The following is a 16779-nucleotide window of genomic DNA, read 5'->3' as shown; positions in this document are numbered from 1 at the left end:
TTCTGCCACTGTGGAGAGAGGACATTCCACGAGCTTCTTCTGAGAAAACTTCAGGTATTGTGAGTGGGGTTTTTTTTTGTGACTATTGAGAGCAAAATTACCTGCCTTTAAACATCATGGCCTTGTTTAAAAAGTACCAACCATGCGGCACCAAAATGGCTCAGAATGATGAACACGATATGGACACAATATGGGTTCCTGCCACACGTGCCAACTATTAATCCCCAGAGCATGCCAAGACTGGGCTTCCTGCCTAAAAGTGACGTTATGGGAGAAATCATTAGGCATCCCATCAAAATCGCACTCCCTTAGTAGCCTCAGTCCCAGCATTGAAATCTAAGCCTGATGTTGAAGAGGACTTGCCCACACAAAGAGTGTTCAGAGCCCCCAGCTAAAAAGCTAAGAAGATATCTAAGCAGTTGGGGCTGGCGTTGTCACAACCCGACTGATCCCCCAGCACAAAAACAGTTGTCTCCACCTTGATCCCCTGCTCAATGCCATTCAGCTTCATCTCCTTGGCATTGAGGTCTGTCTCCAACTCATACCTGATGCTCACCTTCCCCTTGGAATTGACATCATTTGCCACTGAGTGAGTGCTTGGCTTCACCCACACAATGTGAACTTCAGGACAGGCCTTGGTGCCGATCCCTGTCACTGGATTGGACTTGAAGAGCTCAGTTGCCTCGATTGTGAAGGTCTTGCTTTCCTCAGCTCTGTTCTCCTGCCTGTTGACACCATGGGGTGTCTTCCAAGGGAGAGAGGATCTATGTGCAGAAGCCACATATGCCATTTCCCTCTCTTTGGGAGAGACAGACTATCAGTCCTCAGAGGACAATATTGTTGAGGTTCCCCCTCCAATTCTGAAGGCATGAGACAGAGCCTTGGCTGGGCAATTCTCCATCTGATCCGGCCCTGAAATGCCTCAGGCAGTACACTGGCTCCCTCAACCACAGTAGGTAATACCCTCAACCTCCTTGGGTAATGCCACCCTGGGCCAATGGGATGCATCTCAAACCTTTCCACATTGGCAACCTCTACCAAGCGCAACCTACCCTGGGATGAGTTCACACAGTGCACCTGAAATCCAACATCACCTTCCAAAGGCCACTTTGGACCTGCTGTCCTTGGATCCAGATGAACCACAAGACCCCCCATCAGAAGAGGAAGCTGAATGCACCTCCCTCCCTTCTCCAATGAAGCTGTGGGAGATCCTTTGCCAGTGTTATTGACGGAGGACCTTCAGTTGTATTCGGAACAACTTATCAGAATGGCTAAAGCTTTTGATCTGGATTACACCTCTCCAGACTTGAAGTTGGCTGATCCCATTATGAGTATCCTATATACCTCAGATGCTTGTTCAGTTGCACTGCTCATAGTCAAGGGCATTTTGGACTGAATGTGTAATCTTTGAGCCAAGCCTGCCTCTGGCCAAGCCTCCACAAAGAAAGTGGAGAACCTGTACAAAATTAAGGAAAAGGAATGCAAATCCCTCTTTCCGTACCCTGTTTCTAACTCTCTAATCATAGAGGCTTTACATTAAGCAGAGAGCAGTTCCACATTCCTCTCTCCTTGATAAAGAGGGGCATAAGCTAGACATGGTGGGTAGGAAGGTGTACACATCTGGCACCCTTGGTCTTTGCATCACCAATTTCATAGCGACAATGGAACGATACCAGATGTTTCTCTGGGAGAGAATGTCTTAACACATAGAGGGGCTCTCAGAGGACAAGAAAACCCTGACAAAAGTGTTGCAAACTGATTGCATAAGGCTCGGGAAGCAGCAGTTAAATGGGTCTTGACATGTGACAGATGCATGCAGTCTAGTCATGGGCTCAGGAGTAGTGGCCAAAAGAAACTCTTTGTTGAGAGTGTGTGCTTTACCCCCAGACACAAGAGCATGTATTGAGGACCTTCCCTTCAAAGAGAAAAACCTGTTCAGTGAACAAACTGACACTGTTCTGGGTAGGATCTGAAAAAATAGATTGACAGCCAGATCTCTGGGCGTCACTCCTCAGCAGCCCACCACCAATAGACCAAGGGCCCTTTCTGCACAAGCAGCTCACTGTAGTTTACTCCGGAGAATCCGAGCAGTTGAACATTTAACGTTAACTTCATATTTTGTGTCCCTGCCCTCTGCACTATTCTTTTTTCTCAGGTTTATTTTTGTGTATCCATACTGCATGTACAACCATACCCCACATTTTTTGCTTAATTGTGGTTAACGTCACTTGTGACCTGTGGAGGGGGGTGTCCGATCGCCACCGACTTGACCAAGTGTCTGTGCAAGGATTGGGGCACACTGTACCCTCCCCTTTCCTCCCCGCTCTCCCCCCGCTTTGGATAGCTGCCACTGGGCTACTCCAGGCATGCACGGCCCATGGAGGGATGCAAGCTCAGTGGCTGGCTGATTGGTCTGTCGGGAGGGGTGGGGTCCCAAGGGTTTTAATTTAAAAAAATTGGCCTTCAAGTCTCTCCCATGGTTTTCAGTGGGCAATCCTGTCATTCCTTTTAATACATCCCCCTCCAAGTTGTGTGCAGATTGGCTTTGGGGAAGGGGGAAAAGATCCCTCCCTAGGGTCCAATGTGCAAAGGATGGAGGAGCGTGTCAAAAGCCCCCCCACCCCCAGCTAGAAGCATCAGAGGACCTCCCCTCTGCCTGCCCTCCAAGTTGTGTGCAAGATGAAAATTGAATAGAAGCGGGAAAAGGGATGGGGAATGGGTGGAGATGACTAAAGCCGCATCAAGTAATCTGCTTATTATTCCCTCCAAATCAGAAGTGGAAGAGGCAAAAGGTCCAGTCCAAAACCACATTCAGATACCCTGGGGCAATGACATAATGACTGTGAAGTCAATGCTGAGTGGCCATGAAACCATACAGAAACTCCAAAATAACCCGATGCACAAGGAAAGTGACAGCGGGATGCAATGCAGAGGAAGATTAACATTCTGACCTGGTTGCAGAAAAACAGTGGGGAAACAGATGGGTGTAGAAAGAGCCATGGTCAGCAATATTCATATGGTAGACAGTACAGTTACCAGCCTGCCCCAATACCAGCATCAGTCTCACTTCTGCCCTTCTTTCCGTCCCCAGGGCCAGTCTAAGAGGCAACAGTCCAGGCATAAAAGCAAACAGGGAACCCAATTACCTAGGGATCTGCTGACGAAGGGCAGATCCCTGCAATGACTAGGAACAAGACCTGTATTCAGCGATAGGCTTTCCCTTTTTGCTAATCAATGGCATGCAGTAAACCAAGATGGTTGGGTATACATAATAAGATTTGGTTATTTTTTAGAATTTAAGACCATGCCTGGCTTCTTCAATCCTTCATCTGTAGGAGACTAATGCTCTCCACTGTTACAACAAGAGATAGCCCAGTTTATGAATTAGCGAGCTATACAAGAGGTTAGTCTGTCAGATGAGGATAGAATAATTCCTTATAAAGGAGAAAGGGAGGGGTGAGACCAATCTTAGACCTCAGAGACCTTAATAAGCACCTGAAGATTACCAAATTTTGTATATTATCTCTAGGTGACATCTTCCCCCTGAAGTGGTGGGTGGAGGACAGGAACCTTCTAGAGGGGGTCCCACTGGGGCCGTCCTCACACAACCTTCAAGTTTTCACTGATGCTTCCCTAGGTAGTTGGGGAACACACTGTGGTTTGGCCCATGTCAGTGGGCAGTGGACTTCCACAGAAACTAGATTACACATTAACATTCTAGAGCTTAAAGCTATCAAGTATGCTCTCACTTTCTTTTTAGCCATGCTCCATGGAAAACATCTCCTTCTTGCCACAGACAATATGATGGCAAAATTTTATATCAACAAATGGGGGCACAGGCTCCCTCAGGCTGTGCAAAGAGGCAGTGCTCATATGGGAATGGGCCATTCAACACAACTTCTTATTGACAGCCATGCACATAGTGGGTTAGCAGATTATCTAAGCAGAGTGTTGGGTTCTCTACACAAGTGGTCCCTAAATGTCCAATACTTGAATCCAGTCTTCCGGCTATGGGTTCTTCCCAATGTAGATATTTTCACTTCAGCAGAAAATACAAAATGCCCCGTGTATTGTTCAAGGGCAGTGAGGGACAGCAGGGCCGTAGGGGATGCTTTCCAGTGCCAGTGGTCCCATGGCCTATTATATGTGTTCACGCCTTTCCCACTCCTGCATGAAGTTATAATAAAATTTATTTATTTAATTTATATACTGCCCTTCCCACAAGCAGGCTTAGGGCGGTTTGCCCTAATATAATATAATACAATTAAAACAATCATAGAATACTATGTAGAACAAATAGATCAGATGTCAGTCAGATTAATTAAAATACAACAGCGGGTACCCCGACATCTATTTGGATCCAGGCCACTGGTGGGAGATTGGCCAGGAGGGGGGAGGGACATCTGCTGCCTCAACCAAAAGCCCGGTAGAAGAGTTCTGTCTTGCAGGTCCCATGGAACTGTAATAGATCCTGCAGGGCACTGCTGTCATATGGGAACTCATTCCACTGGGTGGGGGTCAAGGGTATTTAGACTTCCCTGGGGCTGGGAACTACCAAAAGATGTTGATTTGTGGACCTCAGTGCCCTATGGGGCTCATATGGGGAGAGGCGGTCTCGAAGGTATGCTGGCCCCTGGCCGTATAGGGCTTTAAAGGTAAGCACCAGCACCTTAAAATGGATCTGGAATTCAATAGGCAGCCAGTGCAGCTCACACAGCACTGGGTGGATACGAGCCTGCACAGGCATTGCTGTCAACACCTGTGCTGCTGCATTTGACACTAGCTGCAACTCCTGGAGCAGAGTCAAGGGCAGCCCCACCTGGAGAGAGTTACAATAATCCAGTCTGGAAGTGACCATTGTATGGGTTGCTGTGGCTAGGTCCCGGGGGTTGAGATATGGGGCCAACTGCCTAATCTGTCTCAGATAGAAAAAGGCAGACCCGGCAGCGGTGGTGATCTTTTCTAGAAAGGGAGGCATCCAGGAACACCCCCAGACTCTTCACCCTCAGTGCTGGCACTAATGGAGCCCCATCAAAGGTTGGGAGCCTGATCCCCTGACTCAATCCCCCGCGACTCAGGTACAGGACCTCAGTCTTAGATGGATTTAACTTCAGTCATCTCTATTGCAGCCATCCAGCCACAGCTTGTAATGCCTCATCCAGATGTCCTGGGGCCATGTCCGGCCAGCCGGCCTTCAGTAGATAGAGCTGGGTGTCATCCACATACTGGTGACAACTCAGCCCATATCTCCAGATAATCTGGGTGAGGGTGCGCATATAGATAGTAAACAACATGGGGGAGAGAATTGCTCCCTGTGGCACACTACATTCCAGTAAGTGCTGCTGGGATAACTCCCCCCCACCCCCCGAGTACCGCCCGCTGTCCCCGACCCTGGAAAAAAGAGGTCAGCCACTGCAAGGCAAGCCCCCATATCCCAACATTGGCGAGGTGGTGGGTTAACACCTCATGGTCAACCATATTGAATGCTGCCGATAGATCAAGAAGAATCAGCAGTACCAACAGAGCTACAATTATTTAAAAGCCATGTTCTGGTTCCCAACCTTTTGGAAGTTAGCCAGGGGAAGGCACAGAATTTTGTCAGTGACAGAAGATCTGCTGCTGTCCACAGGCCCTGTACTACAGCACAACATAGATACCCTGTATCTCACCTCAGGATTAATTTCTTTGAAGATCAGTGGTCTGGAAGAGTTGCAGAAGTCTTAATAGCTTAACACAAACTGTCTACAAGAAAGTCATACAATGTCAAGTGGCGGCGTTTTGTGGAATGGGCTTCAGAGAGATATATTAAGCTGGTTGCCCATTGTCAGAAATATTTGAGTATTTACTTTCTTAAAAGGTTTCAGGCCTGTTAATGTCCTCAGTTAAGGTACACTTGGCCGCTATATCTGTCTTCCATTTATGGATAGATTTGGTACCCATTTTTGCTAATCCATTTTCAAAGAGGTTTCTCAAAGGCCCGTACAATTTACACCCCCCTGGATAAGCCATCAGTTCCGCAGTGGAGCTTATCTTCAGTGATATCTCAGCTCATTCATAAATCTTTTGAACCCTTAGCTACATGTGATTTACTCTTTTTTATGACTGCATTTTTGATGGCAGTTACACCTGCATGGAGAGTGAATCATAGAATCACAGAGCTGGAAGGAGCCAGGCAGGCCATCCAGTCCAACCTCCTGCTCAATGCAGGATCAGCCTAGAGCATCCTTGACAAGTGTTTGTCCAGCTGCTGTTTAAAGACTGCCAGTGAGGGGGAGCTCACCACCTCCCTAGGCAGGTGATTCCACTGTCCACCATTCTTACTGTCAAAAAGTTTTTCCCAAGACCTTCCCGCCCTTAATTTAAACCCATGATTGCGAGTCCTCTCCTCTGCTGCCAACAGGAACAGCTCCCTGCCCTCCCCTAAGTGACAGCCCTTCAAATACTTAAAGAGAGCAGTCATGTTCCTCGTCAACCTCCTCTTCTCCAGGATGAACATTCCCCTCAGCCTTTCCTCATAGGGCTTGGTCTCCAGGCTCCCAATCATCCTCATCACTCTCCTGTGCACCCATTCATTCTGTCCACATCCTTTTTGAAGTGAGGCCTCCAGAACTGCACACAATATTCCAGGTGTGGCCTGACCAATGCAGTGTACAGTGGTACACCCCAAGATCACATTAGCCTTTTTTGTTGCTGCATCACACTGTCTGCTCATATTTAACTTACAGTCCACCCATCCCCCAAGATTTTGTTCACACAAACTGCTAGTCAGAGGTCCATCCTCCAGCCAGTATGTGTGTTCCTCATTCATATTGCCCAGATGTAGAACTCAGCACTTATCCTTGTTAAATTGCATCTTGTTTACATCTGCCCACTTGCCCAGTGTGTTCGGATCTCATTGAATTCTATCTCTTCTGGTGTGTTTGCTGCTCCTCCCAACTTAGTGTCATCTGCAAATTTAATGAGTAGTCCCTCCACACCCTCATCCAGATAATTTATAAAAATATTGAATAGTGCCGGGCACCCCACTGGACACCTCCCTCCATTCAAATGAACACTATTGGCAACTACTCTCTGAGTGTGGTTCTCCAACCAGTTCCCTATCCACTTAACTATCCTAGAGTCCAGTCCACAGTTCTTTAGTTTACCCATCAGAACCTCATGGGGAACCCTGTCAAAAGCTTTACTGAAATCCAGGTAAACAACATCAAGAGCCTTCCCTTGATCCAGTAAGCTTGTCACTCAGTGAAAAAAGAAGAAGAGAAGAAGAGATTGGACTTATACCCCACCCTTCACTACCCAAAGGTTTCCCAGTGCGGCTTACAAACTCCTTTCCCTTCCCCTCCCCACAACAGACACCCTGTGAGGTAGGTGGGGCTGAGAGAGCTCTGACAGTAGGTGGGGCTGAGAGAACTCTGACAGAAACTGCTGTTTTTCAAGAACAGCCCTTATCAGAATTACGGCTTGCCCAAGGTCATCCAGCCAGGTGCAAGTGGAGGAGTGGGGAATCAAACCCGGTTCTCCCAGATTAGAGTCCGCACACTTAACCACTACACCAAACGAAAGAAGGAAATGAGGGTGATCTGGCAGGACCTGTTGGGGACAAATCCGTGCTGGCTTTCTCAGATGACCAAATCCCTTTAAGATCTGCTCCAATATCTTCCCTGGGACAGAGGTCAGACTGACTGGCCTGTAGTTTCCTGGGTCATCCTGCCTCCCTTTTTAGAAAATTGGGATAACATCTGCCCTTCTCCAGGCTTGTGGCACGTCTTCTGTCTTCCAGGAGGTCTGGAAGACGATGGACAAAGGCTCTGCAAGCTCTCTAGAAAGTTCTTTGAGTACTCTTAGATGCATACTATCTGGCCTGGGGGATTTATACTCATTCAATACAGCCAGGTGCTTCTCAACTACCTCTCTGTCCATGTCAACCAGCAGCCCGGACGCCATGCCTTGCCTACTGCCATCTCTAGATGAGCCTGTTCTCTTCTTCAGGGAAAAAATTGAGCCTTTCTTCTTTCTCTCTGTCCTCTGTCAAAGTTTCTCCATTTTCACCCAATAGTGGGCCCATCACCTCTTTTATCTTGTGTTTGTACCTCATATATATGAAGAAGATTTTCTTGTTGTAGCGAGCCTTTCTGGCCAGCTTTAGCTCACTGTGACCTTTGACTTCTCTGATGACTCACCTACAGTGCCTAGTAACCCACAGATACTCTTGTTTGGTGTAGTGGTTAAGTGTGCGGACTCTAATCTGGGAGAACTGGGTTTGATTCCCCACTCCTCCACTTGCACCTGCTGGATGACCTTGGGCAAGCCCTAGTTCTGTCAGAGCTGTCCTTGAAATGGCAGTTTCTGTCAGAGTTCTCTCAGCCCCACCTACGTTCCAGGGTGTCTGTTGTGGGGAGGGGAAGGGAAAGGAGTTTGTAAGATGCTTTGAGACTCCGAGTGAAGGGTGGGGTATAAATCCAATCTCCTCCTCCTTCAGAAGTATGTCTTTGCCCCTATTTTTGAAGTAATTTTGGAGTAATTGCATGCTCTGAGATGTGAATCTCCTTTTGCTAGGTTTCATAGGGATAAGATTGTGTTTCATCCAACTCTAAATTTCCTCACAAAAGTCATTTCTGAGAGCCAGATTGGTGTAGTGGTTAGGAGTGCGGACTCTAATCTGGGGAGAACCGGGTTTGATTCCCTACTCCTCCATATGCAGCTGCTGGTGTGACCTTGAGTCAGTCATAAGTTCTCTTACAGCTGTTTTCTCAAGTGCGGTTCTCGAGAGAGCTCTCTCAGCCCCACCTACCTCACAGCGTGTCTGTTGTGGGGAGGGGAAGGGAAAGGGATTGTAAGCCATTCTGAGACTCCTTCAGGCAGTGAAGTTTGGGGTATAAATCCAATCTCTTCTTGTTCTTCGTCTTCGTTTCAGAATTTCATATGTCTCAGGACATTATATTAATAGTATTTCCCCCAGAATCACAATCTGCAGGAAAACAAGCATTGTGCACACTGGCTGTTAGGAGAGCATTACTATTTTATTTAGATTGTACATTGTCATTCAGAAAAGACAGCAACTTGTTTGTCTGCTTTAAGGGTCCTGGTAAGGGGAGGACTGTGTTAACTTAGACACTTTCCAGATGGGTGACATCAGCTGTTAAAACTGCATATGGCAGAGCAAAGGTAGACTGTCTGCTCACCATGAAAGCTCACCCAATGAAGACCAAGGCATCATCTGCAGCTTTCCAATGCAGTATCAATATATGAGAGATCTTCAAGGCAGTGACTTGTTCGTCTCCATCCAAATTTGTGAGCACTACTGGATTGACGTGGATTCCCGGAGGGAAGCAGCGGTGGGAAAAGCAGTTCTACAGTCATTCTGATAATCACCCCACACCCACCTCCTTGGTATGTGAGCTTGCTGTTCTCCCATGTGGGACTGCACAGAAGACATGAAGATGAAAACGTGGTTGCACTTACTGGTAACTGATGTTCAATGATTGCCTTCCGTGGAGGCACATATCCCTTCCTCCTTTCCTCGCTGTGGTCTAGCACAGCTATACTCTGTTGTATGCTCCACGGCAGCGAAGGGATAAGTGAGGGAAGAGTTCTCCTCCTTCCTCCATCATGTGACCATTTTGGTGGGAAAAGGGCTCCAACAGAGGGAAGGGGGAGAACTTTAGAAGCTTGTGGAGTTTTTCCTTCTGTTGCAGGCCTGCACCGAGGCAGTCCCATGTGTGCTTGCATGGATCCTTTTTTTAAAAAAAATATATACTATCTTTAGATGCTCCTGAAACTGTCAAAAATATATCTGAAGAAGTGTGCATGCACATGAAAGCTTATTCCCAGAATTAGACTTTGTTGGTTTTAAAGGTGTCACTGGACTCAAACTTTGTTCTAAAAAAATGACCTATGACCCTTTTGCCTTCTAGTTTATACTAAGTGTTCGACTTGACTACAGAATATCCTACATGCTGTCTATTTACAAGAAGGAGTTTGGAGAGAGCAGTGAAACCGTTGATGGTTCTGTAGCGTCTCCTCCTGAGTCACCAATTATCACCTCAGGTAGAGTGGTTAAAATAGCATAATTCAGAATGTGAGGATTCCTTTTCATTAGCATTGGGAGAGGAAAAGATGCCCATGCATGTGTCTCGAACCTAAAGCTTCAGAGAATTAAGCAGAGAACACAAAACCTTTAGATAATAGTCATGCACTCAGAACCTGTAGATATGGCAAAGTTGCAAGTTGGTTTCCTGCTCATATGCCTCCTCTCTATTGCACAGAGAACATAATGAGTATTGCATTTATTTGATTATGAGATGTCCTCAGCAGTAACTTGTATGGGGGTGTAAGAAAGACTCTCTGTCCCACAACTACCATTTTATGGAATGGCCTGTCTGGGGAGGTCAGGAAAGCTCCCACTCTCCTGGCTTTCCGCAAACTATGCAGAACTAAATGATTCAAGAGGCTTTTCTGTGCAGATAACAGGAGCTGCGGTGGCTCAAGTGGTTAAGACGATGAACTGCAGCTGTGGAAGGTCGATAGTCCAGCAGTTCGAGACCCGAGTGTGCCGCATGACGGAGTGAGCTCCCGTCTCTAGTTCCAGCTCCTGCCAACCTAGCAGTTCGAAAGCAAGAAATTGCAAGTAGATAAATAGGTACCAGTTTGGTGGGAAGGTAACAGCGTTCCGTGCGCCTTGGTGTTTAGTCATGCCGGCCACATGACCACGGAAACGTCTTCGGACAGCGCTGGCTCTTTGGCTTGGAAATGGAGATGAGCACCGCAACCCTAGAGTCGGATTCGACTGGCTTTCGAGCAAGGGAACCTTTACCTTTACCTTTAATAGGGTTGCACTGTTCAAAATGGTTAACAAACTTGCTTGGATAAATTATTAGGGACTGTGCTCTATACTGCTGTGTATCGCCTACTGTAAGTAGGATCCTATTATGTAATTTTTGTATTGGTGAAGGGGTCATGTTAATATGTATACTGTGCTTCAGTTCTGTCTGGTGGTTCCAGACTTTTACAATCCTATGGCATCTTTCATTGAATGTCCCAGTTTGTTGATCGTACTGACTCACTGTGTGTAATCCACATAAAGTCTCTGTTTGAAAGGTGACTGTAAAGAATGTAAACGCTGAGCATCACTTAAGGGGGAGTGAGCTGCGGTGTCCTCCTTATCAGAGGGCTTCAGGAGATGGTTATGGCAGAAAGCACTGTGGAAGTGCACAGCCACTGAGTGCTTGCTCTGGGCATCAGGTTCTGCCGTCTATTCAGTAGCTGAATGCCCGTGTGATGCTGTAACCCTGTTGTCCCTGTCACAACCCTTGAATGCACTACTTTTTAAGGGCACTACTTTCTTCTTCCCATTCAGTGGCACTCAGTGGCGGGAGGGAGAATCTGCCCTTCATACCAACATGTAGGCCCCTATTGGACCTCCTTTTCGGTCCATGCTATGACAACAAGGTCAAGACAGATCCTATTCTTCCATTAATGTAGCATCTCCCAATTCAGCAGTTATGCTTCTTGAGTGGGAAGTGTTAGAGCAGCCTGAACAGGCATTCAGAGAACAAATCGCTGCTAAGCCTTATTATTTCAGTCACATGCCATTCCGTTATTCTGTTGTTACTGATGCCTGGTATGTAACATGGTCAGTTTCAGTGTGGAGTCATGGGAAAACTGGCTGTATGTATTCCTCAACAATGAGTTAAGAATGATACTGACCAAGTTTCCCTGAGTAATACAAGGTTTTGGTGATTGTTTACTTTTAGTGCAATGTGAGAGAGGAATCATGACTGTTCTTGAATAGCTGACTCTGCCCTTCATCCACTTTATGTTCTTTTGTAGCTGTTGTTCCTGACATAGATGAAATTGCAGCTCAAGCAGAGACTATGTTTGCTGGCAGGTAAGCTTCAAAAGGTGCCATTTCCTTTCCTCTCCTCTCAGCCAAATCTTTTTGTCTTCCTGCTCTTTATTTTTTTTTTATTTAATTGCATTTATACCCCGCCCTCCCCGCGAACGGGCTCAGGGTGGCTTACATAAGGCACACTTTAATGTTCCACTTAGTGTTTGTGGTCTTTCCCATTACTACTGTTTTTTGGGTTGGGAATGTCTTCCCCAGTGTGGATGTTTACTGCTTTGAATTAACTTTACTTCCTATCTGGTGGCATAGTCTGTGGACTTTACTGCTGTGTGTGGTATGTATGCATTATCTTGTTCTCAGTGCATTCCTATTCATGTAATGTCATTTACATCTTTCTTCAGATATTTGCCTTGTTTCTTCAGTTCCAGTCTTATTACATTGCTTATTAGATGCCTTATCGTATTAATTTCATTGACCTACACTGTGTAATCTGCCTTGAGTCTCAGTGAGAAAGTCATTCCAAAGCATCCCCCCCCATCCTCATGCCAGCCAGGCCAGAGGCCTAGCTGACACACTTACAATAAATAATAACGTAGAACACTTGAAGATTTTATTGATTTCAGTGGGAGAGTAGCACATGGCTTGTAACTGCTATTTGAATCACCACTTCAGATGCATCTCATTGGGTAGGCTGAGCCTTTAGTATTTTCTAGTTCTTACTTTGTCTCATTGCTGAGATAGAGGTATGTATGCAGGAGCCTGTGGTTTGTCCTGGGCTGAGATTTCCAAATGCTTTGTCACCAGCATCTTTTTACTTTGTTTTTTTTGTGTGCAGAAAAGAAAAAAATGCGGTGCAGCTGGATGATGAAGGGGGCAGGACTTTTTTGCGCGTCCTCATCCACCTTATTATGCACGACTATCCCCCTTTGCTGTCAGGAGCCCTGCACCTCTTGTTCAAACATTTCAGCCAACGAGCAGAAGTTTTGCAAGCATTTAAGCAGGTATAGTCACAAGAGTGCCTTGAAATCTGTATATAATTTTTGAAAAAGGTCATTATTCTATATGGCCTTAAGTTGTTTTTGGTTTATTGTCTGTAAGTGTTCTTAGAAATGATGTAAACTCAGTCACAATTTTTAACCATTACCCTCATCTGAGTCAGTGGAGACAGTTCTTCAGGCTTCACTTTTCAGTAGAGATCAACAAGATAATGGTGGGGACAGATTTCCAGAATACAGGCACCCGTGTTACTGAATGCATGTAGAAAGAGAATGAACTGGATATTTGCTTTATGAACTGTATTTATTGCTACACACAATGGACTGTGCACACACACACACACACAGGCTCAGAGAACTGTACACTTTAAGTCACCTGTTGTGATGTAACACATAGAAGGTGCCTGCACAGGCCTTACATGTAAATAAGGTTTCAGCTACACAGTTACCAGCCTGGTGAAGAAGCACACACCTCCATTATTGTGAGCAGTAAGAAACAGCTTGAGAAGAGACAGCCCCCATTGCTGAATCATTTGTGGTCACGTACGACCCATCACTGCTTTGTTCCTGCATTGGTATTTCCTGCCAAATGGACATTTGGTTCACAATGAGAATGGCCAGCTTCATCAACACTACAATGGAGCATCCTGACGCCAAGGTTTTCACACCTGCCCAGATGCCATCCTTTGAGGAAGGTTTTAGATTACAATATTGGCCACTCCTTATAGGTAACCTCCCACTCCTATGGGTAACCAATAGGATTGTTTTTGGGACAGACTAACAGATAGGTGGGTCTACAGGTTGGAACAGTTACCACCCATCTAATGGACCCACTATAAAAGGTAGGGACTATTCACCTGGCCCTTCCTAGCTAGCAACCCCCGCAACAACCCCTATCTGCTTATACTCCCCTTAAGTCCCACTTGCTATCCCCAAACCCTTGCTTCTAATTTTTTGATCTCTCTTGATCTGCAGTCAAGAGACCCCCACACAGTCCGGCTAAGTTCTGGTCGTGTGGATCCCTTTAGTTTCTATTTCTCCCCATCCATTCTTCATTGGAACAACCAAGCTGCGAGACAGATAAGTATCACCCGTCATCACCCCTACCTGCTAATGCAACCGTGCTTGTTCTAATGCTGTAATTCTAAGGAACTTGATTGAATGTGTGAGTGCTTCAGTATTGTTTGTATGAGATATAATTTTAAGTAAAAGACATTTATTTTAACAACAACAGCCTCATTATCCTTCTCTGGTAACCCTTGTGGGAACAGGACCTTGGTATAGTTGGCAAGAACCCATTTATAAATTGCCAATTGCTGTAAATAAAGCAATTCGGCTAACAAATCATAGAATCATAGAGTTGGAAGGGAACTCCAGGGTCATCTAGTCCAACCCCTGCACAATGTAGGAAATTCACAAATACCTCCCCCACACAACCCCAGTGCCCCCCGTTCCATGCCCAGAAGATGACAAAAAGACCTCCAGGATCTCTGACCAAACTGGCCTGGAGAAAAAAAGTTTCCTGACCCCAGCGTGGCAATCAACATTTTCCTGGATGTGTAAGAAAGGGCCACAAGAACTAAGCACTGATGCAACCCTTCCCGCCCTCCCTCTCATGATCTGCCTAGGTTCACAGAATCAGCATGGCTGTAAGATGGCCATCTAGCCTCTGTTTGAAAACCTCCAAAGAAGAAGAGCTCACCACCTCCCAAGGACGCCTATTCCACTGATGAACTGCTCTGTCAGGAAGTTCTTCCTAATGTCCAGCTGAAAACTCTTTTGATTTAGTTTCAACATGTTGCTTCTGGGGCAACAGAAGGTCCAACCTTCTGGGGCAACAGAAAACAACTCCATACCATCCTCTATATGACAGCCCTTCAAGTACTTGAAGATGGTTATCATAGCACTTCTCCATCATCTCCTTTCCAAGCTAAACATACCCAGCTCCTTCAATCTTTCCTCATGGGATTTGCAAATTATTAGAACACTCGGAACAATGGAATCCCCAGGACTTAACAGGGATATTGGTTTCTTATCTCACTACATATGCTAACCTCATTCAGTCCTTACATCTGTAGTCTCACCAATCCCCCAGAAGGGCCATACATCCTCTTTATTTTATTTTGTTTCTTATTTGGTATAATAGGTTAGAGTAGTAGATTGTAACATAATGAATAGTAGAATGTAATGTAATTTGGAATGGTAGATTGGAATCTATTTCTCTGGTCTGGGCACAGGGGATATAACTGTACACAGCCAATTATTCCACTTCAAAGAAGAAGATGCTGTAATGTCACCTCAGTGCTTGAGAAGAGATGGATAGAGCATAATTGCAGGGTCTCAGTTAATTACTCTCACCATTCCACAGTTAAGGATACATCTGCTCAAAAGTCTCCAATGTTGACATTTTTATTTCCTTCACTATTTCCCCCCCAGAATTAATCCCAAACAAATGGTAAACTAAGCTTGTTATTTCTGTTTGGTCCTTGCATCTGTTAAATATCTTCGTTATGCTGTATGTTGATTTGCTGCCCATCCTCTGTCAAGGATGGGCAAGTGGGCATCAACATGGGAAATGGGGTTCAATGTGACCAAGTGCAATGCACATTGGAGCCAAAAATCCTAAATATAAATACACATTGATGGGGTCTGAACTGGCAGAGACTGATCAAGAGAGAGATCTTGGAGTTGTAGTAGATAACTCACTGAAAATGTCGAGACAGTGTGTGACTGCAATAAAAAAGGCCAATGCGATGCTGGGGATTATTAGGAAGGGTATTGAAAACAGATCAGCCAATATCATAATGCCCCTATATAAATCAATGGTGCGACCTCATTTGGAATACTGTGTGCAGTTCTGGTCACCACACCTTAAAAAAGATATCATAGCTTTGGAAAAAGTGCAGAAAAGGGCAACTAAAATGATAAAAGGGTTGGAACACTTTCCCTATGAGGAAAGGTTAAAGCGCTTAGGGCTCTTTAGCTTAGAGAAACGACAACTGAGGGGAGACATGATTGAGGTTTATAAGATTACTAGCAGTAAAGCCCGTTGTGAAAGCAATACAACGGGATCTAGAAAGAGGCTCTGGGGCAGTGCTCAGGCTTTGGGCAAACAGTGTCAATTTGCTGTGGTGACCTCAGCAGGGTATAATGACAGAGTCCACTGTTTTCTCCAGAGGAACTGATCTCTGCTACCTGAAGAGCAGTTGTAATAGTGAGTGATCTGTAGCCCTCACCTGGAGATTGGCAGCAATTGTTACCCAGGACAAAATGGCTGGTTTGGAGGGTGGAGTCTATGGCAGTCTACCTGTCTGAGGTCCCACCCCTCTGCAAACCCCACCCTCTCCAGGCTCCACCCCTCAAATCCCCAGGAATTTGTCAGCATGTAGTTGGCAACCCCATCTCCTTCCCAGCTAGCCATCAACCTACCATTATCTGCCCCTTTGACTTCAGCTGACTTCTGCCCTCCCTTCTGCAGAGCAGTTGTAATACTGAGTGCTCTCCAGCCCTCACCTGGAGATTGGCAACAATGGTTCCCTATGTGGGACTGACTGGTTTGGAGGGTGGAGTCTATGGCAGTGTACCTGTCTGAGGTCCCACCCCTCCTCAAACCTCACCCTCTTCAGGCTCCATCCCTCAAATCTCCAGGAATTTCCCATCTGGAGTTGGCAACCCTATCAGGACTGGCCCCAATGTGTTTTCTCCCAAAGGCCAAAGTAGGTGACAGGACCAAGCTTAGTTGCCTACCAACAGGCACTGAGGGGAATGTAGGGTTGCCAGCTCTAAGGAGGGAAATACCTGGAGGTTTTGGGGGTGGATTCTGTAGAGGGCAGCATGGGGTGTTTTCTCCCAAAGGCCAAAGTAGGCGACAGGACCAAGCTTAGTTGCCTACCAACAGGCACTGAGGGTTGCCAGCTCTAAGGAGGGAAATACCTGGAG

The 16779-nt window shown here is 46.0% G+C and overlaps 1 protein-coding gene across 1 annotated transcript in view; it reads left to right on the top strand.

The window, feature by feature from the left end:
• The window catches only part of ITPR2 (inositol 1,4,5-trisphosphate receptor, type 2), a 326434-nt gene that overhangs the window by 138205 nt on the left and 171450 nt on the right, over positions 1 to 16779 (top strand). Inside the window, exons 23-25 of the mRNA XM_015429433.1 lie at positions 9915 to 10047; positions 11830 to 11887; positions 12681 to 12846. Coding sequence (XP_015284919.1) covers positions 9915 to 10047; positions 11830 to 11887; positions 12681 to 12846 — 357 coding nt within the window. The remainder of the gene's footprint in view (positions 1 to 9914; positions 10048 to 11829; positions 11888 to 12680; positions 12847 to 16779) is intronic.

Source organism: Gekko japonicus, unplaced genomic scaffold, assembly GCF_001447785.1.
Source record: "Gekko japonicus isolate JY-2015 unplaced genomic scaffold, Gekko_japonicus_V1.1 scaffold169, whole genome shotgun sequence".
NCBI classification, from domain to species: domain Eukaryota; kingdom Metazoa; phylum Chordata; class Lepidosauria; order Squamata; family Gekkonidae; genus Gekko; species Gekko japonicus.
Note: the sequence above shows the minus strand (reverse complement) of the source record. Positions and strands in the feature narration are given on the sequence as shown.